General features: G+C 41.7%; 2 protein-coding genes across 3 annotated transcripts in view; one reads left to right on the top strand and one right to left on the bottom strand.

Moving 5' to 3' along the window:
• ssp3 (SCAPER domain-containing protein short spindle 3) overlaps positions 1–4073 on the bottom strand; it is a 43022-nt gene extending 38949 nt beyond the window's left edge. Inside the window, exons 1-3 of the mRNA XM_030391096.2 lie at positions 3331–4073; positions 1895–2953; positions 86–1792 (exon numbers count right to left, since the gene is read on the bottom strand). Of these exons, the coding sequence (XP_030246956.1) occupies positions 86–1792; positions 1895–2953; positions 3331–3466 (2902 nt within the window). The 5' untranslated portion in view covers positions 3467–4073. The remainder of the gene's footprint in view (positions 1–85; positions 1793–1894; positions 2954–3330) is intronic.
• Positions 4074–4452: 379 nt separating this feature from the next.
• BicD (Microtubule-associated protein Bicaudal D) lies at positions 4453–20779 on the top strand. Of its 2 annotated transcripts, none has more exons than XR_016196356.1 (8): positions 4453–5587; positions 17273–17638; positions 17711–17848; positions 17921–18771; positions 18833–19050; positions 19118–19372; positions 19447–19751; positions 19995–20779. XR_016196356.1 is itself a non-coding variant. In XM_018098998.3 (8 exons), exons 1-8 carry the CDS (start codon positions 5363–5365, stop codon positions 20110–20112), a joined length of 2346 nt encoding a protein of 781 aa, XP_017954487.1. In that variant the 5' UTR covers positions 4453–5362; the 3' UTR covers positions 20113–20779. The 2 variants fall into 2 exon arrangements, 1 of the variants encoding a protein (XP_017954487.1); XM_018098998.3 differs by having other exon boundaries at positions 19447–19621.
• The last annotated feature ends 4437 nt before the right edge of the window (positions 20780–25216 follow it).

The following is a 25216-nucleotide window of genomic DNA, read 5'->3' as shown; positions in this document are numbered from 1 at the left end:
TAGGATGAAAGGAATGATTAATTGATTGACAGTCCCTCTCTCTCTCCCTTACTCTCACTCTCCCTCTACCATTCTCTCTACTTACTCTCATTATCAGTGGCTTGGGCATTGTTGCCTTTGCTCTGCTCCTGCTGCTCCTTCTGCTGTTTGCGCAGCGCGTTCTTCTCGCTGCGCATGTACTCCTTGTGCAGCGATGTCATCTTAAGTCCAGTGAGATCCGATTTCTGTCGCTTTATAATGGTGGTGCGAGCATTTGCCGCAGAGACTGTATTATTCTGAGTGAAATTGCTGCTGCTGCGCGTCAAGGCAGTTGCTGGCTTCGATTTCTCCTTCTCCTTCTCCTTCTCTTTGTCTTTCTCATCTTCTTTGGCCTTGTCCTTGCCCTTCTCCTTCTCTTTGTCCTTGTCCTTGTCGTTTTCTTTGCTCTTTTCTAGCTCCTTGTCCTTGTGCCTCTCCTGCTGATTGTCCTGCTTTTTGATTTGCGCTCCTGCTCGCTGTGCCGGGAATGAGTTAACCTTGGCTTTGGCATTCTTGATCTCTGGCCTGGACGCCGGCGGCGCCATCACCTTGCTCGCCTTCTGGCCGGCCTTCGCTTTGGTCTCAGCTGCTGTTGCCTTTGGCTTGCTGCTGGCCTGCCCAGCTTTACTGGCAGCTGCTGCTGCTGCTGCTGCGGCTGCCGCTGCCGCTTTCTCTCGCTGCTGTTTGTCCTTCTCCTCCTTCTGCTCGTTCAGCAGCGCCAGGGTGGGCAGACTGGCATAGCCCGTGGGCTGATTGAAGCGATTCGACCAGTGCATGCTCGTGCGACGGCGATTCTTGACCGTGTGCCAGCCATCGTTGGCATCCAGCAGCTGCTTGGGCTCCGAGTGCCGCTCCTCCAGCTTCAGAGTGCTTCTCGAGCTGCTCAGCTGCTCGTTGCTGGCCTTCAGCGTCGACGTGGAGCTGGCTATGTCCTCGCGCGAGCTCAGACGCACGGTGGGCGCACTCGCACGCTTGCCCAGATTAGGATTCGATGCACCACTCGCACCAGTCACATTCAGCTGCGAGCCCACGCGCCTGGACAGACTTGGCCGGGGCATCACAGCTGCAGCTGCAGCCGCGCCAACTGCATTGCCATTTATGTCCAGCATCGTGCGCGAGCGAGCCGAGAGTCGAGTGGCCACATTATTGGGCGGTCCATAGCACTCCGCTTTGCTGGCCGGGCGCGGCGGGGGCTGGGCAGCAGCCAGGCGAGCGCTGCGCGTCACAAACGGCTTCGCATTGTTGTTGTTGGCGTTGTTGTTGCTGCTGCGACGCAGCCCGTTGAGCGGCGCCGCTGTCTTAGCCAAGGCACCTGGCTTGCTGTTGGCCAATTTGCTATTTAAGGCAACTGCTGACATGGGCGGCACATTTGCCTTGGGATTGCTGCCACGCATGGCAGCTGGACGATTCAGCACACTCGAGTACTTCAAGGGACTATTCTGCATGGCTGGCGCAGTGCTCAGCTGCTGCAGCTTCTCGGGCTGCCTCCTCTCGGGCAGGGCAGCCACGGGCTTGAGCAATGTGTGTGGCGGCGTGGGCTGCTTGTTGGCCTGCGCCTGCAGCAAGGCATTCTCCATGGCATCCATGCGGCAGACAGTCAGTTGCACTGCTGTGGGCTCCACGACAGCCAAGGGCGTTGCGGCAGGCGCTAGCTGCGGCTGTGGGACGTGCTCGGGCAATGGAACGTTTACGGCTAACATTAGCTGCTGAGTTGCTGCATAAGCTGCAGGCTGAAGATGCGCAGGCTGAATTGCTGGCTGAGCTGCGGGCAAACCTAAAAAGCAAACGTATTAGATAAATGTCTTTCGAAATAGGCAACAGCAATACAAACTGGAGTCGTTTATAAGCAGAGCTCTGACCTATCTGAATAACTCACCCGCCAGCTGCTTCACAGCGGCTTCCGCAACAGTCAGTTTTCTCTCCTGCTCAGCCGCCTCCTGCTCAGCCTTTTCCTTGGCAGCTGCCTCTCTTTCAGCCAGTTCCCGCTCCGCCTTCTCTCTTTCCGCCGCCTCCCGCTCCTCCTTCTCCTTGGCCATCTTCTCGCGCACATCGGCGAGCGTCAGGTGCGGATCTTCCAGATCCGTCTGGGAATATTGTGTATTGAACTCCACATACGTCTTGTCATCAGACAGATCCAATTGCGGAGTCTCCAGCTCCAACTGCGGAGCCTGCAGCTCCAACTGCGGAGCCTGCAGCTCCAACTGCGGAGTTTGCCGCTCCTGCACCTCTTGCACCTCCTGCACCTCTTGCACTTCCTGTACATCCGAGTTGGGTGAGCCGCGTGCATTGCGCGGCTTATTGGAGGAGAACAGTTCGCGGACATTCACACGCATCGCGCCGCGCGGCAACGGGTCGCAGGCGCGCAGCAGCTTCTTCGGCGTCACGTGGCCATCGCAGCAGGGCGACGTCTTGCCCGAGTTGCAGGGGAAGAGCGCCGGACTGGACTTGCCCGAGGCTGTGGGACTGCAGAGGCTCTTGGTGCGCACGCGCGGCGTGGGATTGCTCTTGCGCACCTCCCAGGCGAGGCTGTGGGGACGCTGCTGCACCGGGCGTGACTCATAGTCCCAGCTGACCTTGAACCACTCGCTTAGCGCCTTGAAGTCGCGCACATAGTTCTCCAGCACAAGGATCGCCTCCTGGCAGCTGGATATGTTCTCGTAGCACTCAACAGTCTGATAGATCTCATTGACAGCGCGCTGCAGATTCCCGAAGAGCAGCGCCCAGTAGCGCGCCTGCAGCTCCGACTTCTTGTCCCGTCCGGTCGAGGCGCTGCGCACACGCGGTCCACTGGAGCCGGCCAGGCCGGCGCTGCCCGGCTTCGAGCGTGTCGCCGCCCCCGTCGTCGTCGGCGATTGGCAGTGTTTGGGCGTTTGCATGCCATTTGGCGATTTCGGCGGCGCCATTGGTGGCTTGCGGCTTGTGGGCGTCGGATAGCCTAAAACAAATAAGATTTTAGTTGCAAAAACGGCGAGTTGCATAGTAGACAATGATATACAATAAGTTACCCCGTATATATATTTAATTTATAATAAAAAATAAAAATTTAAATAAACAGAGACAGAACAGGCAAGCTCCGCTCTGCATTTAATAAAAAATTTAAAATAAATAAACAAAATGAAAGATATGACATTCATACATATATCCTATAAGTAGCAGTAATATTAGACAGGCTATCTCATAGTGCCTCACTCTGCATTCCAAGCAATGAATCATATAAAGGCAGACGCCATTATCTGTACTCTTCACACAAAAACTCTACATATACACAGGGTATTCATAAATATATCAAATAATAACAAAACTTCAACTTACAGTCTCCATTGACTACAGCTCCATCTCTGCCAGCGCCGACGCCGACGCCGCTTGCGGTTGTCTCATCGCAAAACTGGTAGACAAGCAAATTCTTCGCCTCGCGTCCCTCACGGCTTAAAACCTCTCGCATTTCCATAGTCTTCTTCTGATACGTTTGTTATGCTTTTGATGTGTGTAAGTGTGCACGCTGTTTTAGCCCGCTGCCTACGCCAGCGCCAACGCCAACGTCAACGCCTACGCCAGTCTCCCAAAAAACGCAGCTGTTCGCGCACCTTTCTGTTTGTTCCTCTTTCAACAGTTAAATTTGATTGCGATTTGCAGCTGCTGTTGCTCCATACACAAAATGTTTACTATTTGTTACAATCTCAATTGATGGCGATGCGATTTGCTGCACACTTATGTGATTTTTATATTTTACTGTCTTTTAACGGCCGTCGTTGTTGTTGCTTTTGTAGCTGCTGTTGTTGTTGTTGCTGCTGCTGTTGTGTCTGCTGCTGCCGCTGCTGCTGAGAATTTCGCAATGACAGCTTCTAACATTTTTGCGCAATACACACGCTTATGCTTTTTGTCTAGACACACGCAGGCTACTTGAGCTCTAAAATTGTTTTGAAAGTTCAGCTGTTGCTTCTGTTACGCAGGTGTCTTTATTATAAACTAAAAATAATTTTAAATCACTGCACAGACGTCGAATTGCATGCCAAACGAAATCAGCTGTCCCTGTCTTTGTATCGAACAGTGTGTACACACTGCCTTATTGTAACTTATCGATAAAGCAAGCAATGTATCGCATGTTCGACGCAAAGAAATAACTACTTATATACGCGAAAAACTGTTTATAATTATTATTATATTTATACCTTTAATAATTAATAAGGATTATTGGCAGTTAAGTATTAACTATCGACATTTATTAATATCGTATACTAAACTAAACGATATATCGATAATATGGCATTTTCTATTGTTTACACATTTATTATACAATAATCACAATATTATTTAGCTTAATTATTGACCTATCAATTCAAATTATCTAATATCCGTTTCTTTTTATTATGAATTGAAAATACATCTGTAACTATCGCAACGACAGCCATGGCTCACCGCTACAATGTCTTATTGACATCACTAATTCGCATTCCGTCACAAACAGTGTGTGTGCAAAGAAGAAGATACGCACGCACGGACCGTGATTGCGGAGTTTTTGTTTTTGCATTCGAAGAACTTGTCGATTTTAACTTCTTTAATTAGCAATTTCGCCAAATTGCTCCAAACAAATTCCGTCTCAAGTGCAACGAAAATACGTACTAAATATATTGCATACAACAAAAGTTTTTTGACTACCACGGTTCGTCTGGACAGCAACAATTAATAAAATGAAAGTGGAAATCGTGTGATGTCATGTCGACGACGACGACGACGGTAGCAGCAGAGACGTCGACCGTTCTGTGAATTGAAACTTCCCGTTCTCGCTCTCTCTTTCTCTGTGAAACCCACTCTGTCCTCCCACTGTTTGCCGTATGATAGATCCTGTTGAAGGCAGCCAAAAAGTGCGACAAGTGACGGTGATTTAATTTTTGGCAAAGCAGAACAAAAAAGTAAAAAATTAAATATAAAAGAAAAGAAAAAATTCCAATTTTCATTCCACCGCTCAGCTGCAAATGTGCCAGTGTGAATAGCAGCACAAAAGAGAAAAGGTGAAACGAGCCAAACACACACGCACGCACGCACACACACACACAGAGAAGCTTGCGTGTAGTGTGAGTTGGACAGCAACAGCGGCCAAAGCACTAAAAAAAAACACAGCAACAACACAATAAAAACAGTTTTTTATTGATTTCCCTCCAAAAAAAAAAAGAAACAAAATAAATAAATAAAATAACAAAAACAATTTGACGACGATTCCGCCCAAGCAACAGGAGCAGCTGCATTTGCCACGCCTGTATATAGACCGTGGTACCGTCCTTAAGCTACACACACATACATTCCCACTCCCTTTTCGTCCCCCCATCACCACCTCCGCCCACTCACCATGTCCAGCCCCAGCGCCAACGCTGACGCTCAACCAGTTGTGGAGCAGTTGCGCTTGGAAGTGGAGCGACTGACACGCGAACTCGATCAGGTGTCCAGCGCCAGCGCTCAATCTGCACAATATGGCCTCTCACTGCTGGAAGAGAAGTCGGCACTGGAGCAAAAGTGCGAGGAGCTGGAAACCCTCTACGATAACACACGCCATGAACTGGACATTACACAGGAGGTAAGCACAAAAGAAACAGTTGAACAGCTGTGCCGATGTGTGTGTGTGTGCAGTGGATTTAAATTGCCGCTATCTGGCAGCACACATACACACAGTGAAATATAGGCATGCACATGCATGCAAAGCCCACACATACTCATGTACATGTGCCTGAATAGCCTACACACACACACACACACACACAATCGCTGTTAGACCAAAAGTTTTTGCAATTGGTTTGCAATTTGCCTTGTTGGCAGAAAGCAGTAAGCACTCGCTAAAGCGTACACTTGGATTAGCAAACAATGAGTGATTGCCGAAGCACATGATTTCTTTAGTAGAACTAACAGGTAGAAGAGAAGAAAAGAATTTATTTTTATTGCTATGCTAATAAGATAAAGAGGCTACAGTGAAAGCTAAGCTATGATGGACTCTTTAGTGTGTAAGCAAACTTTGTATTTTGAATTCAATATACATATGTATGTATGTATAAATTATATAAGAATATCGTATATCGTCTACTAAATTGCATATTAGCCATGACAATATCCAATTGGATTTTGTCTGCAAATATTCACATATGTAAACATTTCATATTCTCCACTCTGGAATGTAACTACTGCTGCTGTTGTTCTCTTCTAGCCTCTACACTTTTATGCTATGAGTACACTCTCTCGTTCTCCCGCTCACTCACTCTCCAATTAGTACTCTCCTCGCTCTGGGCGCCTTTGCTTGTCCAGCTCTGATAATCACAAATGATTTAATCGTTTAGCTGGTCACATGTAGATTTTCCTTCGTTCTACAAACTAGGCTTGCGGTACTTGGCGCCGCCTGAGTGAACGCCTACGCTCAGTCGCTCTCCACTCAACAATAGTCTACACTCTCTCTCTCTCTCCCTCTCTCTCGCACTGCTTGATCATGGTCAATTTGGCATGCGCTTTATTATCGCCATTCAGTTCAGTTGCTTTTGCTGTTGTTGTTGCTGACTGACTGACTTTGTTTTATATGAATGTCGATATGTTTTTTTCCCATTCCATTTTGCACCTGTGTTCGCTCGCCAACTGTCAGACTGGCAATTAGCCACGGCAATTGTTTTTGGCATTTCCGTTGGAATTTTTCGAATGTGCATTGCGGAAAAGCCCAACAACAACGGCAAAAGCAACAACAAACAAGTTTGTCCTTCGCCCAAAGGGCTTTAGCGTTAATATAAATAACTTTTACCTGTCGACTCATTATCATTTGGTTTTGCACCTTTTATTTATGTGTTGTTTCTTTCTCTGCATTTATCTGCTGCCCCTGGCGCTAATTACGCGATTCGTTGCCAAAACAATGAATCGATTGGTCGTATTTCAAGTCAAGTTTTGGCTTGTTTCAAAGCCAAACTAGTTCCAAGTGGAAAATTTTTTATTTGAAATAGGAATTTATGAGTTAAGATTTTGTTCATGCTTATAGAAGATAATGGAACTATAGAAACAATAGTCGATATGAGAAGGATAACAGCTAAGAGAAGATATTGTCAATGGAATAAATATAGTCATACAAAACAGACTCAGACAGTCCAATCTAAAATATTATTTATTACCTTTTATGATCCTATATTAACATATCTACAGATTTATATTTAATGAGTCTTTGAATAATTAAATTTTATTATAGATTATAGCCTCTCATATATTTAACAACTCCGGTTCATACATATCTCAATCACACGCTTCTCTAGTTTTCCAAACTCAATTTCACATTCCATTTTCGTCTCACCTACACTGTTTGATTAATTGTACGACAGGTGGCGCCCACTTGCTGGCCCACTAGGCCTTTAGCTTGATAGTTTCCAGCTTGTTAGCTTTGAACTCAACTGAACTTTTAACGAGAGAGCTGATGCCGCGAGCAAAACACACTCACACACCCACACAAATACACACACACACACACTCACTCATTTACACGCGCATTAATGCATGCTTAAAATTAAAAAAAAAGGAAGGAATGAGAGAAAATTATTTGCAGCGTCAACGACAACGCTGCGGGCATTCGGTCTCCGCCTTGTGCCAGAGCTGCAGCAGGGAGGTGTGTGGGCGTGGTTGGGCGACATATTTCCCACTTGTAATCAAGATATCAGCCCGTGGGCGAGTTTACCCCGCTAAATGAACATGAACATAAATCAGAGTCGCCCTGAACGAAGAGACGAAGAGTTTTGAGAGCTGAGCAGCAGCAGCAGCCGCATCCTGCCAAATTAGCCTGGCCAAAATTAATAGAATATTTTCCCCATATAGAGCTGGCGGCGATAATTTTCTCGCCGAGTAGGCCTAAATGTGCAGGCATTTTGATTGCGCGCTCAAATGGGCTAAGGGAAAATTTTGAAAATTGGCCAAAATTCGACTGCAGTCGAATGCAAATGTTTAGACGGAATGTTAAGCTCTGCGCCAAAGTGAAGCTAAGAATTTATGTAGTTGACTTTGTGGTTTGTGTGTGTGTGTGTGTGTAGGAGAGGGGCGTAACGAGGCGTGGCACGTTACACATGTTGTTGGGACGTTTGTCTAGCTGCGGCAATTAAGAGGCGGCCAAAACAACAGCCATAAAACCGAAGCCAACTTTGAGTCACTCTCCCTCTGTGTGTGTGTGCGTGTGTGTGTGTGTTATTTGACCATATTTTATGACTCGCCTGATGTCAGCCAAGGACATTTCGCCCAAAGGACCTCAACGCCGCCGTCGCTCGCATAGCTTTTGCGGCCTGTGTGAGTTGTTAACTTGACAAAGGCCACAAAAGTTTTTAATACCAACTTTAATAATTAATGCCATTATTTACACGGCAACTGGTAGATAGATAGAGCAGGCGATAGGGGACATTGGATAGGGAGGTAGGGAGGCGTAGGGCGAGCAAACTACGAACTATGCAAACTGAAGAATTTTTAAATAGAGCACACAAATTGCAACGGAAAAACTGTTGACAAAATTCTAAGGGGAATATTTTAGGGCGTTTGTAAAGTTAGTTTAGAGTGGAAATATCCCGAGGTTTTAGATACTATGGAATGTTTTTAAACTGCGGAATTTTGAAGCAGCAGATAATTAAGTCGATAAATTAATCAGAGTTGATCATAGTTATACACACATTAAATATTGGAAGGTGATCAAAATCCAATAAGTTAATATGTAATGCAAGAGAAGAAACTATGAGATTTGTATATATCTGATAGAAAATGTGTAGGTAACTCTATTAAATGATAATAATAGTATTCAAGTAATCAAAGAATCATAATATTTATAAAACGCACGTCAATAAGCTATCAAAATATAACAAGTATACCCTGATAACCCAATTTCAATAGACTCAGAGTATAAGAACTGATTAAAAAGCTCCTGATATTCTAATAATAAACACAAATTGAAGATATGTTAGTGAAGAACTAAAGAATATGGAGTCGAAAAACCAATGCCTATCTGCACTTGCTGATTATTGACTAAGAGGTAGTCCCTAAACTTGGTCTATTTCCAACTTGAGCAAGTTATACCTCTAAGTCCTTTGATGAGCTCTGACTAAACCTCAGTTTTCCTCCGCCTACCTCCCATATTTTCTGCCGTAATACCCCACATCAAATCACAGATTCATTTCCGAATCATAATTGCATTTACATATTTCACTCATTATTGTCTCTACTAGAACTTTACCAACAGATCCTAACTCACTCCATCCTCGCACTCACCTTGGAGAGTGGAATCCCAAAAGGCCTAATTACTCGAAACTGCTTTAGTCAGATCTAAACCTTAATTTCCACAAATATTCAGCTGGCAAAGGAAACTGCAGCCCAGCCAAAAGTCGTTTAGCTAAATCCTTGCCAAGCACTAAAAAAGAAACAATGTGAAAAGCGCCCAGGACACAACAGAGCTGGGGCTCGGGAGTCCTGGCAGCAGGATAGAAAAAATAAAATCCCGACGAAGAAATTATAATGATTTGACGCTGATGCTCTGTTCTGTTGGCGCAAATTGCAATTCTACGGCAATCAAATCCGGCAACAACAAGGACGACAGACAATTGCAACGGCAGGGGGCCAAGTGAGTGGGGCGGGGTTAAGGGTAGGCGAGCAAGGGTTAACTGCTGCAGCAATGACAAAACATGTTTCCGAGTTGGCTGCAGTCGCAGTCGCAGTCGCAGTTGTCATTTGTAGCTGCCGCTGGTGCTGCAAGGGAAATGAGCAGGAAAAATGTTGTTCCCAAACCATTTGGCGGTGTCTGCAATGAAAATGTAAAAGCAGCTGTCAACTGAAGGGGGCCAGCGGGAGAGAGAGAGAGAGAGGGAACAGAGAGAGGGCTGGAGAATGGGGGCTGACTAGTGAGGAAATCTCACAGCAACTCTCTGTTGGAGAGGCTGCGGCAACGCGGCAAACAGTTGCAACAGCTTTTACACGCTAGGCCAATGGTAAATGCTGCTAGAGAGGGTATATTCAAAGGGCCAGCAAGGTAATTCATTTAATTAATTTTCTAATTATCGATTTTGAAATGTTTATATAGAATATTGAATTAACTTGTGTAAATGAACATGGTAGAACACAAGACCTTTACTTTACTTGTATAAATATTGATTATAGCTATCGATTTTTTAACTTGTTTAGCCCTAAGCTTACACTAGTATCTAACACTTGTCCAAGAATCGATAAATATCGCTTAGCAGTTAAAATTGCTTCCATAGATAAACTTAGCAGAACTGTATACATGACTTACTAAACATATTCCATAGATAAACTTAGCAGAACTGTATACATGACTTACTAAACATATCCGAGTAATGTAAGCTTATCAGTAATATCTTCATTTTGCCCCAAGTCGATATATATCGATAGAGAAACCATGCCCTTGGAATGAACATGATTAGAAGTTGATGATAGCCAAGTTGATAAATATAAAATATGAAGTACCTATAGTTGATATCTGTAATTGATCGAATATCGATAAATATCGACTGTGCCTTTCAAGCATATTCGCTCTCTCTTAAGGTCTCAAACTTTGAAATTTAGTTGAATATAAGTCACCAATAATTCAACAGCTGTTTACAGGATATCTGCCGGTCGATCTTCTTCTCAGTTTAGGCAACAGTCGTGTCCATAATGGCAATGCAATTTATTTGCACCCAAGTTATTTGGAAACTGATTGGCTTCCGTTTCGGCTCATAGACACATTTTATGACCCCAACCGAGCGGCAGTTCCTGCCTCTCGCCTCTAGCGGCATCTCGAGCATCTCTCTTGGAGTGCTGCCAATTTGTGGGCCACAAACAGTTGCAGCATCCGCACAAACAGACACAGTTCGCCCCAGTTATATGCAAATGGTCGAATTGGACACATGATAACGACCTCAGCTGATTGGCTGTTAAGTGCAAATGATTTTTACTGCTTTTGCTCCCTGATAATGATGCTGATGATGATGATGAGAATGCGGATGATGCTGGGTGCAAGCAGCATGCAACGAGGCAGCGACTGTGACAGCGTCAGCAACATTTATTGTCCCGCAGCTGAAAAGGATTTGCATATGAATTCCGCTGCATTCTTACAATTCGCATATCCATTTAGTTAAGAGCACTATTTAAGTATGTGCACATGTCGTTCTGCCAGCGAGAGGGGGGTATTACAGCTATGGCATAGCTCTAACGGTTTCTTATTCATGGAAATTATAAGCGATCTCTATATAGACAAATTGTATATGAATTTTATTTTCAAATGTAGTCTATGCTCTTGTCGTTTAAGTATATTAACTTTATTTAGCAAGAGTCTACTTTATGATTATTATAATATTTATCAAATTCATCAATCATTCCACTAATATCTTATATACATACATATATATCCTAATAGTTACGGTTTGTGCTTATAAATTAGAAGCTATGGTTAAATAGAATCTTCGCAATTAAAAGTTTGAATCGATAATAATCGACTAATCTAACAAATTAGTATCACAATGGTATTATTAAGCATATTTGTCGATGTATATGACACTTATTTATAGTCTCCATTTGCAGTTCTATATTGTATTTATAATTATAGAATCTGTAATCGATAAATATCGATGTATATATAGTAGAGTAATGTTTTTATTATACCAGCTGCTTATCTGTAAGCGGTTAATATTTGATATATTTATAGTAGAATAATGCTTTTAATTTGTCAGCTGTTCTGTACATTTTCCAGCCGATAAATATCGATTTCTAGTATATGTTGTTTTTTTTTTTTAGCATTATGAATTTATTCATAGTAATATCTATAGCTTTTACCATTCTGTGTCGCTAGCAATTATGAATATCATTTCATGTGACATCAAGCGATAAATATCGATTAATAATTTATACATTTTTTCCACTTGAAGTAAATTTATTGATGTTTTGTATCTCTACTTTAGCTGTACTCCATTTGTATCTGTCTATTATCTATTTCTGAAGAGCATTAGGGCTCTCGACTTGCCATGTCTAGCTTTTTCATTTAGCTTTTATTTTCTTCTTTGGTTTCCATTTAGTTGAGAGCGTAATTTGCATTGCTTTTGTGCTCGCGCACAGTTTCCATGCTGAATATTATACAGTTTTGTGCCTCGCTCTTATTCAGCTTTTGCTTCACTCGCTTCGCTTCGCTTTGCTTTGCTTATTTTCATTTTGGCGACATTTCAAATTCAGAGAGTGTCAAATGCGTGCATTGACATGGAGGCCGCAAGTGCGTCCGCATCCCCCCAGCTTATGGTGTTTGTAATCTCACTCTGTGCGTGCGTGTGTGTGTGTGTGTGTGTGTATGCGTGTGTTTGTGTGCGGGTTAAGAAATTACACGACAGCCTACAGCAGGGCATCAAGAACAGTAGCAGGCAGCAGTTGTTCTTGTTTGTTTGCATTGCCACTGATTGTTATTTCCATGTTGGGGTGATGAGCCATAATACCCTGTAATACGAATGTAGTATATATATATGGGGTATATTGAAAGAGTAAATAAAGAATGTGATACACGTATCGGACAAGACCCATACTATATATTCTCTTATATCTCCATTTGAAGTTAAAGCAGTGAGATAGTGGAGTTGTACTTAATACATTTTTATGTTTTTTTGGTTAATAAACCTTGTGGTTCTATTGCAATTCTCTGTGAATTTAGATACTTTTCATTCTTTGATTTCATTATTCTCTGATGGAACCTAATGCACATCCATTTAGTTAGTTCTTCTGCACCATCGCCATACAGAGTAGGTCTTAATCAGCCATGAAGGCTTGTTCTAATTCTAAAGAGAGATAAGAAACTACATTGATTAATTAAAAATCCTAAGCATGCTTGATACTATATATGCGTACTACCACACTTAAACTATTTACCATTAAAAGAAATTTTGCTTATAGAAGACAATAAACTATGAAGGGGTTTTTCTAGGGAAATACGCAATAGTAATCCGATATTTATTATTAAGCAGATTTTCAAGAATTGTCAAAAAGGTATTCCAAGCTCTTTATAGAATACAAAACCAGGCTTATACAATAATTGTCATAAAATAAACAGCAAAAATATTTTTGTAGTAAGTTTGGAGGTAGGGGAAGTAACATTAGCACGGCTGTATAAAGCCTAATGGGGATTACTTGACCATTTAAAATAATTCCTACTTTATACAATATACAAAAGTGCTAGATCATCGATATAGATCAAAGACTCTGCCACAAAGTTGATTATATATCTATACAATTCTGTCTAGAGCCAAGTTCATAGGGTATCTGCAAGTCGATCACACGCCTCTAGCTGATTTCAGTGATTCGCTGGTGTTGCTGCTGTGGCCGTCATTGTCGCTTTGCCTATGCCCCCAACAAACTGTTCAGCCATTCATGGCATACTTTATCAGCCCAGGTGATGGGTCGACAGAGGAGGGCGTGGCGGGGCGAAGCAACGCCTACGCCGACTGTGGTAGGAAATTGTTACAGCTCGCTCGTTTGCCAGCGCTGCTGCCCGTTGTCATAATGTGGGCAATCTGCTCTCTATTTTTAGTAGCCGGGCAATTGGGAAGCAGTGCAACGGGCCGACGGCGGCAGCTGTTGCCACATCAATGCGGACCTGGTCCAAACTTCATTTTGAGCCACTTAGATGCTGCGGCCACACACACACACACACACACAAATCCAGACCACAAACAGACAATCCCTGTGCGTTGCAATTGACCAGGTGGGGGGGGCGCTGGGGCAGGGTGTGACATGAGTCAGGCGACGTTGCACAGGACACACCTCTGCTGCCACAGCGAGTCCTGCCTGCCACGCCCCGACACGCCTCGCCTCGCCTGTGCTAATATTTGCTCGACTTAATTAAAAATCTTTTCTAATTTGCATAAAGTTCATGTCGGGGCGTCATTTAATGTGGTTTTTGTGGCTAACTGTTGCTGCTGCCAGTGCATAGATGCCGCCAGAGATTATGAATGCGGAGGAGAACTTATATAGGAGGCACTGTAGGAATATAGAGGAACAGATAGAGAAAAAAGCAGAGAAAATAAGAGAAATGTAGTTAGGCAGAGAGATAGATTGGACTAAGCTACTAAGCGAGAACCGTATAGTTAGAGAGAGAAAGACAACTAGAAAGAGAGAGGGAGATAGTGAGAAAGGAAATAATAGAGAAAGAGGCATTGTAAGAGAGAGATTCAACAAAATCAAAGAAAAATGGGGAGGTGTATAGAAATATAAACTTAATGCGATCAAAATTAGCGTAAGATATTATATGTCTAAGTAAGAATTCAGTAAGATAAAGAAAGAGACAGAACATGGGAAAGAAGGATAGAGAATCATTTAGAGAAAGAGAGCTCGAACATGGTTCTCGATCGAGCTCTCTTGCTCGAGAGATGAAGCCTATACTTGTTATAATTTTAATAAAATTTTGTAATGAGCTTAGTTTATGCATTTTTGAAGCGGCTTTTATAGCCTCTACAAATTTATTCCAAATTTTAAGTTTATATTCATAGGCCTAAAGCTAAGAGTACTTAAAAATTTAATGCATTTGCTGAACTAAACTTGAACTTGATTTTTGTATATTTGAGCCACTTTGCCTATGCATATATATATACTACAAAGCCTTAAAAGCTTAGTTTAAACAAAAAATAATACAACTACTTAAAAAGCCGGAAGTAATTTAGTTTATTTCCATAAATTTTCATTTACAAAAAATTTATAAAGTTAAACAGTCGACAAAATATTTTAACCTAATTAACAATCATTAAAAATAACTCGGTTAAACTAACTAGATTTTAATATCTCGCTATTGTAAGTCTCTCTTCTATAAAGTCCCTCAAGCAACATAAACTATGAACAATAGATGGCGCCACTAGGTCCTTTAGAGTCTAACCCTTTCAGCGATAAAGAGTTTCGTAAGCATTTAGCAGCTGCTCAAATTACATTCAAAGTATGTATGTATAAACAAATACATATACATACATGTATATATATATTTATAGTAGCACATATATAGAGGGCTAGGTGGCGCCAGTGTTTGGCGTCATCTCTTGAGTTCTCGAATTTCGAGCTTAACTGCCACTCGGCTTGGCTTGGCCTTTTGTTTGCTGCCAGAGCCCTGCCACACTAATTAACGAAATGCACTTGCCGGCAGCTCGAATTGAAAATGAAAACACAAATGAAGAAACTGAACAGAGAGAGAGAGTGAGAGAGAGAGAGAGGGAGAGAAATGAGGAGTATAAACGAAACGAAATGAAATAAAAGCGTTGACGTCGCCCACAGCCATTGACAATGATCACAAAGCGAGCCTCAACTAGCCAGAGGCTAGGCAAGGCGGGGCGGGGGGGGGCCAGTGAAGTGCCCAAAAACGGGGGCTTACAGCTGCGGGCTATTTCCTTTCACAGCTGTGGGCTTTTGTCAAGCAAAAGCTGACTAATTGCAGCAGCATTTGGAAGCATTTCAAGAATCTGCTCCAACTACACTGTAATCCGCCAAATCTCCTCATGGTCAGTTCCGCCGTGCAGCCGTGTGCACGTACTTCAAATGTGCCCAACTAACGGCAGGGCCGTCGAGATTTCAATTAAAGTCCGCACAACACGATTACAGCTTAGCCACGCCCACCCACCGGCCACCCACTCGCTGCGGCTGGGCATATATGGGCACGTCGCATGCCTTCAATCAGGCGCGCTTTTATGACTGCACAGGCATCGGCCAAGGGCTTGGCTGGAATGCTTTAATATACGCGTTTAACGTGTGTACACTGAGAGCAAATGTGGGGTACTTTTACGAGAAAATACTCAGAGTGAATGAATAGATATTTAAATATTGGGAAGTATAAAGAGAGCAAAGTTTTGTTTGCGTGTATAGAGGATGAATTTGGGTAAATATTGTGTTCATCACATATATTTAAAGATTAATTATATATCATTGAGAGAGAGAGAAAGGGAAAAAGAGCGAGAGAGAAAGAGAAAGAGAGAGAGAGATATGTAATTGGCTTTAAGCATATACAATATATTTAGAGAATATTCATCAGTAAAGATTCTACATTAAAAATATATAAAGATGTATTATACTATATATTATATTTAGAGTACTAGAAGTGATAATATTTAATGTAATATTATTTTTAAATACATATATATTATTTTAAATATATAAATACTTTTATGTATTATAAATAATAATATAAAGATCTATTTACCTAACGGTAGCTGCTTTTCGAGAGGAAGATAGGAATATCTTAAAATTTGGATTCTACCAGAGAAATGTAAATATTTGAAATTTGATGGGCGATGATATAGATATTTAACTATATACTATAATAAGTACATATGTATATACGATTAATTACCAAAAAAGTATCTAGATTATTAATTATTATATAAAATTAATTAAATTAAATTAAATTCTATAAAAGGCTAAAAGCCCGCACTACTAAATTTCTTCAAGTGCATCCATAATAGCATACATATTTACCTCTTTGCCACGTCCTGGGCGTGTCCTGCGCCTATTAAGCTTAACGAGCACGTTCGCCTGTTACGCATTTTCCAACACTGCCCGGCACAATTAAGCAACAACAATACACGGGAACGAACAAAATCCAATAAATGCGAACAAGAGCAAATCCAACTTTGAGATGCACTTGCTCCATCTACACGTCCATGGGGAGATCTGTAATAAAGGGAGAATGCCAAAAAAAAAAGAAGAAGAAGAAGCAAAAAAAAATGAAGGAAAATATCTGCGCGATTTAATGAAAAATGTAACAATGCGAAACGAGGGGCGTTTCGTCAGCAGCAGACCAACGCACAGGCAGAGCTCCCTAGTGACTGACGCCCCCATCGACTACGACCCCGCCCCCGCTCCCGCTCGCTCACCTACACAACTTACACATGCAAATGACTGCAATAAAAATGGGAGGCTGGCAACTTTTATGATTGCAATACCCCTGATACACGAGCGAGGCGGCTAGAGTGAGAGAGGCAGGGATAGCATGAGGAGGGAGAGAGAGAGAGAGGGAATGTATTGAAATGGTTAAAGCTGCAGGTGGAATCGCGATATAAAACTACTTTGATTAATACATTTCAATTGAATATTCTATTAGCATTGTATTCATTAACATCATTCTTAGTAATTCCTCCATTAAACAATTCTTAAAGATGAGAAAAGCTAGAACTAGTAATGCTTATAGTAGTCTATGTACAATTTATATCCACATCCAACTCAATTCTTATTAATTTCCCTCCCATTTCCCTTCTTTCGGCACTCTTTGCAGGCGCTCACAAAATTCCAGACGTCACAGAAGGTCACAAACAAGACGGGCATCGAGCAGGAGGACGCGCTGCTCAATGAGTCCGCCGCTCGTGAGACGTCGCTCAATCTGCAAATACTCGATCTGGAGAACGAGGCCAAGCAGCTGCGGCATGAGCTGGAGCGTGTGCGCAATGAGCGGGATCGCATGCTGCAGGAGAACTCGGACATTGGGCGCGATAAGAGCGACAATGAGGCGGAGCGACTGCGTCTCAAATCAGAGCTGAAGGATCTGAAATTTCGTGAGACGCGCATGCTCAGCGAATACTCAGAACTGGAGGAGGAGAACATATCGCTGCAGAAGCAGGTGTCCAGCTTGAGAAGCTCGCAGGTGAGTTCCTTTGAATTGGCATAAGAATTGAGAATGTTGACTTGAGTCATTTGCAACTTTGTTGCCTTTCAGGTGGAGTTCGAGGGTGCCAAACATGAGATACGTCGCCTCACCGAGGAGGTGGAGCTGCTCAATCAACAGGTCGATGAGCTGGCGAATCTCAAAAAGATTGCCGAGAAGCAAATGGAGGAGGCGCTCGAAGCACTGCAGGTGAATGGAAAGAAATAACTGCAGAAGTCTTGAACTGAACTTTGACCTTGACTTATCGTATCTTCCTTTTAGGGCGAGCGCGAGGCCAAATATGCGCTGAAAAAGGAGCTCGATGGCCATTTGAATCGCGAGTCCATGTTTCACATTAGCAATTTGGCCTATAGCATACGCAGCAATATGGAGGACAATGCCAGCAATAATTCCGACGGGGAGGAGGAGAATCTGGCGCTCAAACGTCTCGAGGCGGACTTGAGCACAGAGCTCAAATCGCCCGATGGCACCAAATGTGATCTCTTCTCGGAGATTCATCTCAACGAGCTGAAGAAGCTGGAGAAGCAGCTGGAGAGCATGGAGAACGAGAAGGCGCATCTGACGACGAATTTGCGTGAAGCGCAAAGCAGTCTGGACAAGTCACAAAATGAGCTGCAAAACTTTATGTCGCGCCTCGCCCTGCTGGCCGCCCATGTCGATGCGCTGGTGCAGCTGAAGAAACAGATCGACGTCAAGGACCAGGACAGGCAGACCAAGGAGGACGAGCAGCAGCTGCAGCAACAGCTGCGCAGCATTATCACGCAATATGCCAATTGGTTTACGCTCTCCGCCAAGGAAATAGACGGCCTCAAGACTGATATAGCTGAGCTGCAAAAGGGCCTGAACTACACAGATGCCACCACCACGTTGCGCAACGAGGTGACAAATCTGAAGAACAAGCTGCTCTCCACCGAGCAAAAGTCGCTGGATCTGCAAAGCGACGTGCAGACACTGACGCACATCTCACAGAACGCGGGACAGAGCTTGGGCTCGGCTCGCAGCACTTTGGTCGCACTCAGCGATGACTTGGCTCAGCTTTATCATCTGGTCTGCACGGTGAACGGCGAGACGCCGTCACGTGTGCTGCTGGATCACAAGACCGACGACATGAGGTGAATTGAAATTTCCGCACTTCATTTGAAAGTATTTATAACCAGAATGTTTTCCTTTCAGTTTCGAGAATGATTCCTTGACTGCCATTCAGTCGCAATTCAAATCGGATGTCTTCACCGCACGCCCACAAATCATTGAGGATCTGCAGGGCCTGGCCGACTCAGTGGAGATTAAGAAGTATGTGGACACAGTCAGCGATCAGATCAAGCATTTGAAGACCGCTGTGGAGCACACCATCGATCTGAACAAGCACAAAGTGCGCGCCGAGGGCGGAGAATGTAAGCAAATGCAAATTCCATAATGGTTGAGCCTCCCTCATAACTCACTCTCTCTTTCCTCCCACAGCTTCCGATAAGGGCAACACCGAGGAGGTGGAGGAGCTGCAGGAGCAAATTGTGAAGCTGAAGAGCTTGCTGTCTGTGAAGCGTGAGCAAATCATTACACTGCGCAATGTGCTCAAGTCCAATAAGCAAACCGCCGAAGTGGCGCTCACAAATCTCAAATCCAAATATGAGAACGAGAAGATCATTGTCAGCGACACGATGTCCAAGCTGCGCAATGAGCTGCGACTGCTCAAGGAAGATGCAGCCACTTTCTCCAGTAAATATAAAATATAAATTATAATAGAGTATTATAAAACTAACGTCTCTCTCTCTCTCTCTCCCTCTCATTAGGTCTGCGCGCCATGTTCGCCGCACGCTGCGAGGAGTATGTTACTCAGGTGGATGATTTGAATCGTCAGCTGGAAGCTGCCGAGGAGGAGAAGAAGACGCTCAATCAGCTGCTGCGCTTGGCGGTGCAACAAAAGCTGGCGCTCACGCAGCGCTTGGAGGAAATGGAAATGGATCGGTGGGTGCATTTGGGTCGCTAAACAAGAAGCACAAGAAACACAAGAACTCAAAGTCCCATGCCAATAATTCAATTAAGCCAATGTCTTTAGTTATGAAATCCTTATACAAATTCAAGAATCCTTCACTTGGTAAGCATTGGGGCAAAGGAATGTTTGCATGCGCGAAACGCTGTTGCTGCTGCTGCTTCTGGATAACGAATGCCTAAACCAAAGCAAGAACTGCGAGAGGTTCTTAAATAATAATCTACCAAATAATAGTATATTTATATAGTAGTTGCTAATTGTTGTTCATAAAACCCTGCTGCCAAACTAACTCATTTCCAAATATCTTGCCAAACTCTTTGCTAATCATTCTCTCTATTTGGCCAACAGCGAGATGCGTCATGTGCGTCGCCCAATGCCTCCGCAGCGCGGCACCAGCGGCAAATCCTCATTCAGCACACGTCCATCCAGCAGAAATCCGGCGAGCAGCAATGCGAATCCATTCTAACATAAGATCAGCGTGCAGCGTAAGCTTTTGGCCTTGGTTTATACTTTGCTTAAGTTGTAAATTCGTTGGGAGTAGCTGAAGAATCACTCACAAACGAGCCCGGACCCATACACACACACACATGGAATACTTTGAATGTATTTGTGAAGGATGCTATAGCTATTTGTTCTACTTCCTATATTTAATGATATATAACTATATTCTATTTGTATCTGTTTCTATTTATATTTATTGAGCCCTTAGTTAGACAAAAAAAAAAAAAAAAGAAATTACACAAGAAAACAAAACAAAACAGTTATTAACGGTTAGTTACTTAAACGTCCAATTAATTTAATTAACAACTCTATTGAAATTGAAAAAAAAAAATAATCTACTATATAATTGTATTTTTCTATATACAAGAAAAACATGATAAACAAATGTATTTGATTCGATTTAAGTTGCTTTTTGTTAACATTTTCGCGTTGATTGATTTGTGAAATTTGATTTTTGTTATCAACGCTGTGCGCAAAAAGCGAAAGAGAGAGAGAGAGAATTATGAAAAAAACATATATATATATATATATATATATATATATATATATATATATATATGTAAATTGGCAAGCATGTATTATTGGCCTGACTATAAAAAGTATTTTTCAAGAAAAGAAGAAAACAAAACAAATTGGAAAAGTATTTCCAAAAAAAAAACTGTACGTAAAAGTAAAAACGAGATAACTTTTGTTTACGAAGGCAACTTTAGCCAAAAGCAGAAACGTTTAACAAAAACACAATGTGTAAATTCTATATACTATATTTATATAAAGAAATGATGAATATTTGGCAAGCAACTGTTGTGCGGATTTCTATCAGCAATGGCAGCGGCGTCTCAAAGACGAAACATTTTTCTGATTGAAAACAAAACTTGTAGTAAATTTAATTATTTTCTGTTCGCAATCAAAATATTTACATAAAAACCAAGTTTTTTTGTTGCAACAATAGTCTATAATTTGTGCATTATTTAATTTAATAAAAAATAAATTAATTAAAATGAAAACAACATTTATTTAGCCACATTTTTTTCACTTTTATTTTATGAACACAGCCTTTAAAAAAATAGAATATTCTATTTACCACTAACAAGCAGCTTAACCAACTTAAAATAACAAAAAATTGTATTAATGAAAAAACGTTAAAGTTTAAACTAATAATAATAATTATTATTATATTATAGTAGCAAATTAATTAAATACACAAAAAGTAGAGATTTGAAACACAGCCAAGTTCTATGAAATTATAAAAATAATGCAAAGTTTATGTTTCAAAAATGTTTAGTTGGAAAAAATGTGTAAGAATATCAAATTGAAATATACATTAAGCGTATATTATGTAAATTTACCGAGCCATTAAATTGAATTTATATTTAAGACACACACATGCATAGACACACACACACACATACACACGTCGTCCACACACTCACAGACACTGAGATTAACTGAACTTATTCAGTTGCCTATACAAATTATTTACGATGAAATTTGTAGAACAAGAAACAACAAAAACAACTGATGAATACATAAATTTCAAAATGATTTTATTGTAATTTTACCGTCCCTTTTTGCAAAATGAAAACAAAAAGAAATATGTAAAGATGGAACAAAGTCTATTTATTGAACACACACCGAACCAAAAAACAACAACTACAACATCAGTAACAACAAAAACAAATACAACTTTAAGTTTCATCCGGAACATACATCCATATATATATATATATATATATAAATAAATATATATACATATACATACCTTATCAATCGACCCAACAAGCCAAAATATTGATAGCCAACTAAAGTAAAAAACAAAAATACTAAAAAAAATAAATAAATAAATAAAAACTAACATAAATAACTCAAGAACTATTTCAATTAACATAGAACAAAATAATAGTTTTCTATTTCAAAGAAAAAATAAACTTAAAAAGTAAAAGCAATTGAATTTAAGAATTGATAAATATTTAATAAGTTTTATGATAGATGGATAAACAAGCCCCGCCCGGGGCTACAGTGGACATACATACATATGAGCATTGCCAACATGCAGTGGGATAAACACAAAACAAGAAGTTAATATAATTTATACATATGTGAAGAAATAAACAAATTAGCAAATAAACAAACAATAAATCTTTTATTTATTTCAATTAACTTTATTGCAGTGGAATCATGCGGTGCATGAGAAGCGCAAGGAAAGGTTACTCCTGAATTTCCAGGCCAGCTAGAAGGAAAACTTCCCATGAATTTTCCACAAAAGGAAATTTCGTGATTTTATCATATTAAACGTGCGTGACTTCATTTGGGGCAGGAACACATCTCTAGTATTTAATATTAAATAAACCAACTGTTTTTAAACAGCTACGTCGACAGCTATTTTTATCGCCCTACCATAAGGCAATAAAAAGTATAAATATGTGCACATATGTTTATACATAAAGATTGTGCTATCTGCGGCTCAGTTGTATGAATAATTGAGTACAAATTTGAATAGATTACTCGAGTTAATTAGCCTAATCAAACAATAGCTAATTAAATCAATACATGTACACATGTATGTACATATATGTATGTATAGGTGATCCTCAAAGTCAAGTCTCCTCACTCGACATTCCATATGCCGTCACAGAGCATTCAAATGTCTTCGAACGCACTTGACTTTATTTATTTATTTCCTTGCAATCAATTCGAAGCCGTAATGTAAATGTGAATGACTCCCTCAAACACGTTATCGATACCGATTCCAATCACTGGCGATGTCCAAGTCACGCGCCATCGTCACGCGGCGAGCAAAACTACCGATATTTTAGCCAGGCGAACATAATTCACCAGATGCACGACGATGCTCTATCGAACAGTCGACAACAAACCAATACTCGCCCACCGCCGACAGTCCCTCACTCACACATGGAGAGAGATAATAATAGAACACAGACACACACAACAAGCGCACACTTACCCACACACTCATACAGTTGCGCACATGCAGAAACGAAAATTCATGCTGAGTCAGTGCCTTCCTTTGCCTTCTGCTGCCGCTGCTTTGGTTGGTGGTTGGTCGCAGCGCTGTTTCTATACGAGAAACCAGTAGCGCATGCAAAGGGGATGCTCCCAACAGCTGACGAATGGAACTGTGTTAATGTATAAGAAGTTAATTATTTAATATGTTAAATATATCAAATATGTGATTGTCGTTGCCTAAAACTTCACAGCTCTTCAGCTTGCTTATATATTTCCTTGCAAAAATCAAAATAATTATTCTTCTACTACTTGCACATTCGCCAATACGCAAAGCTAAAGGCCCCTTTGGAAAAACTCCCGACTACGTGCCTGGCAATATCGCTTTATTGGTTGGTGAGCCGTCGCCCAGTGGAACTTCGAAAATTTTGTGTTGTCGAATTGCACAAACCGAACATTAGGCGCTCAGCAATTCTCACAGGTGCTCGCCATGATATAGTTGGATGGCAACTCTTATTGGCTGCCGTCTCAGCTGCTGTCGCTTGGCGCGTTCACTGCTTACGCGCGCACACACACACGCAAACCTCTGTCTGTGTCTCTGCCTCTTCCTCTTTCTCTGCCTGTGTGTGTGTGTATAGAGCTGTGTTCTGTATTGTTTTTAAATGATAGCGGCCGGCCAGCTACAACAGTCAGCTGTTACTGTTACTGTGACTGGTGCGACAGGCGCAGACCAACCAGAAATGCTTTAAAGAGGGATAAAGACCGGCCCAATGGCCAATAATCAGCTCAACAAACTGGCCCGCATCGATACGGCTGGCCGATTGCAATACTTCTGCCTTCTGCTGCTTCACTTGACCCGACCCACCACAGCTTGTTCTGCTAGTATTAGTTGTATTTCAATTTTAATTTGCTTAGTAACCATTTGTTTTCGTCTCACATCGCATGTTGTGGGTGGAGTTGACTGTCAGATCGCATTCAGCATTGTTCCATTGGCCTAAATTTGAGTTGCAGGTAAACCAAGTGCGTTCGATGTGAGCTCTAATTTGAAAGTAAAGCAGCAATAGCTTTGACATATGTATGTATGTATGTATGTATGCAAATGTACGCAAGTGTGGAATGTGCTGTGTTTACTCATATGATGTATGTATGTGTGTAGTAGGTCATTTAAATAGAGCGGAGACCAGTAGCCGTATTCTATCGTATCTCAAATCACAAGTGATCATCGCTAGTAGCTGGAACTAAATTTTTCTCAAACTTATAAACGCTTATTAAATATGTAAAAATTAAAAAAAAAACTTTATTAATGAGCCCTGTCAGAAACTTGAATAGCAGCTTATAATAATTAAGCAATAACAGCAATAATAAGCTAAAAATAAGCTAATTAGCATAAACAGATATCGATACACATGGAAACAAATATCGCGGCATTGGCATAAAGTATTAAAAATTACCACACCTATGCAAATATTTGTCAATGTGCATACATACATATGTAAATATGTGAAAAAAGTTTAGTCAGCCCAATTATTTTAATCATTATTTTGCATCTTGTAAAAGAACGCCACAATTTGTTGCACGAGTTTCATTAGCACTAACTTTAACTGCATGCATCGAGCATGGGTGCATGTGCATATTTCCCTTTGCCAATTATGTGGGTGGAGTTGAAAATCATATCGCATTGGCCATTACTGCGGGCCCCCCTTTCACCCGCACACTTGATGCGATGCTGTTGATAGGGCACACAGGCCTATTGGCATTTCGGTTTTTGTAATTGGCTTTTTGTCTCTGTCCCAATAAGGGCAATCGGCAAGAAGCAGAGATGCCAAGCCAGCATAACAAGTTGCCACGTTCGCTTGCAACAAGTGGGCGCCACATTTACGCTGCACGCTACGAACCACCAAGCAACACGGCTAGCATAATGCAACGTGTGCGACGTCACACACACGCCCGCTGTCTATCTCATGCGAGTTGCGAACGGATTTTTTCTGCTCTTTGTTTTCGAACAATGACAGTAAATTTGTGTAGTGCGATTTGTTGTATCGCGCGTCATTTAACAGGCACCCAGAAATTTCAGCCACCTGATTTTCATGCATTTTCAACGCGTTGTA

This window comes from Drosophila navojoa, chromosome 3 (assembly GCF_054131105.1).
Source record: "Drosophila navojoa isolate 15081-1374.11 chromosome 3, UAZ_NAV_1.0, whole genome shotgun sequence".
NCBI lineage: Eukaryota > Metazoa > Arthropoda > Insecta > Diptera > Drosophilidae > Drosophila > Drosophila navojoa.
This window is presented reverse-complemented; position numbering and strand designations above follow the sequence as displayed.

What these genes read in the sequence shown, in the direction of transcription:
- BicD (XM_018098998.3), top strand. Translation starts at nt 5,363, where the DNA reads ATGTCCAGCCCCAGCGCCAACGCTGACGCTCAACCAGTTGTGGAGCAG. An exon ending in AGGCGCTCGAAGCACTGCAG is followed by an intron (nt 17,849 to 17,920) that starts GTGAATGGAAAG and finishes TCTTCCTTTTAG; the next exon opens with GGCGAGCGCGAGGCCAAATA. An exon ending in GCGCGCCGAGGGCGGAGAAT is followed by an intron (nt 19,051 to 19,117) that starts GTAAGCAAATGC and finishes TTCCTCCCACAG; the next exon opens with CTTCCGATAAGGGCAACACC.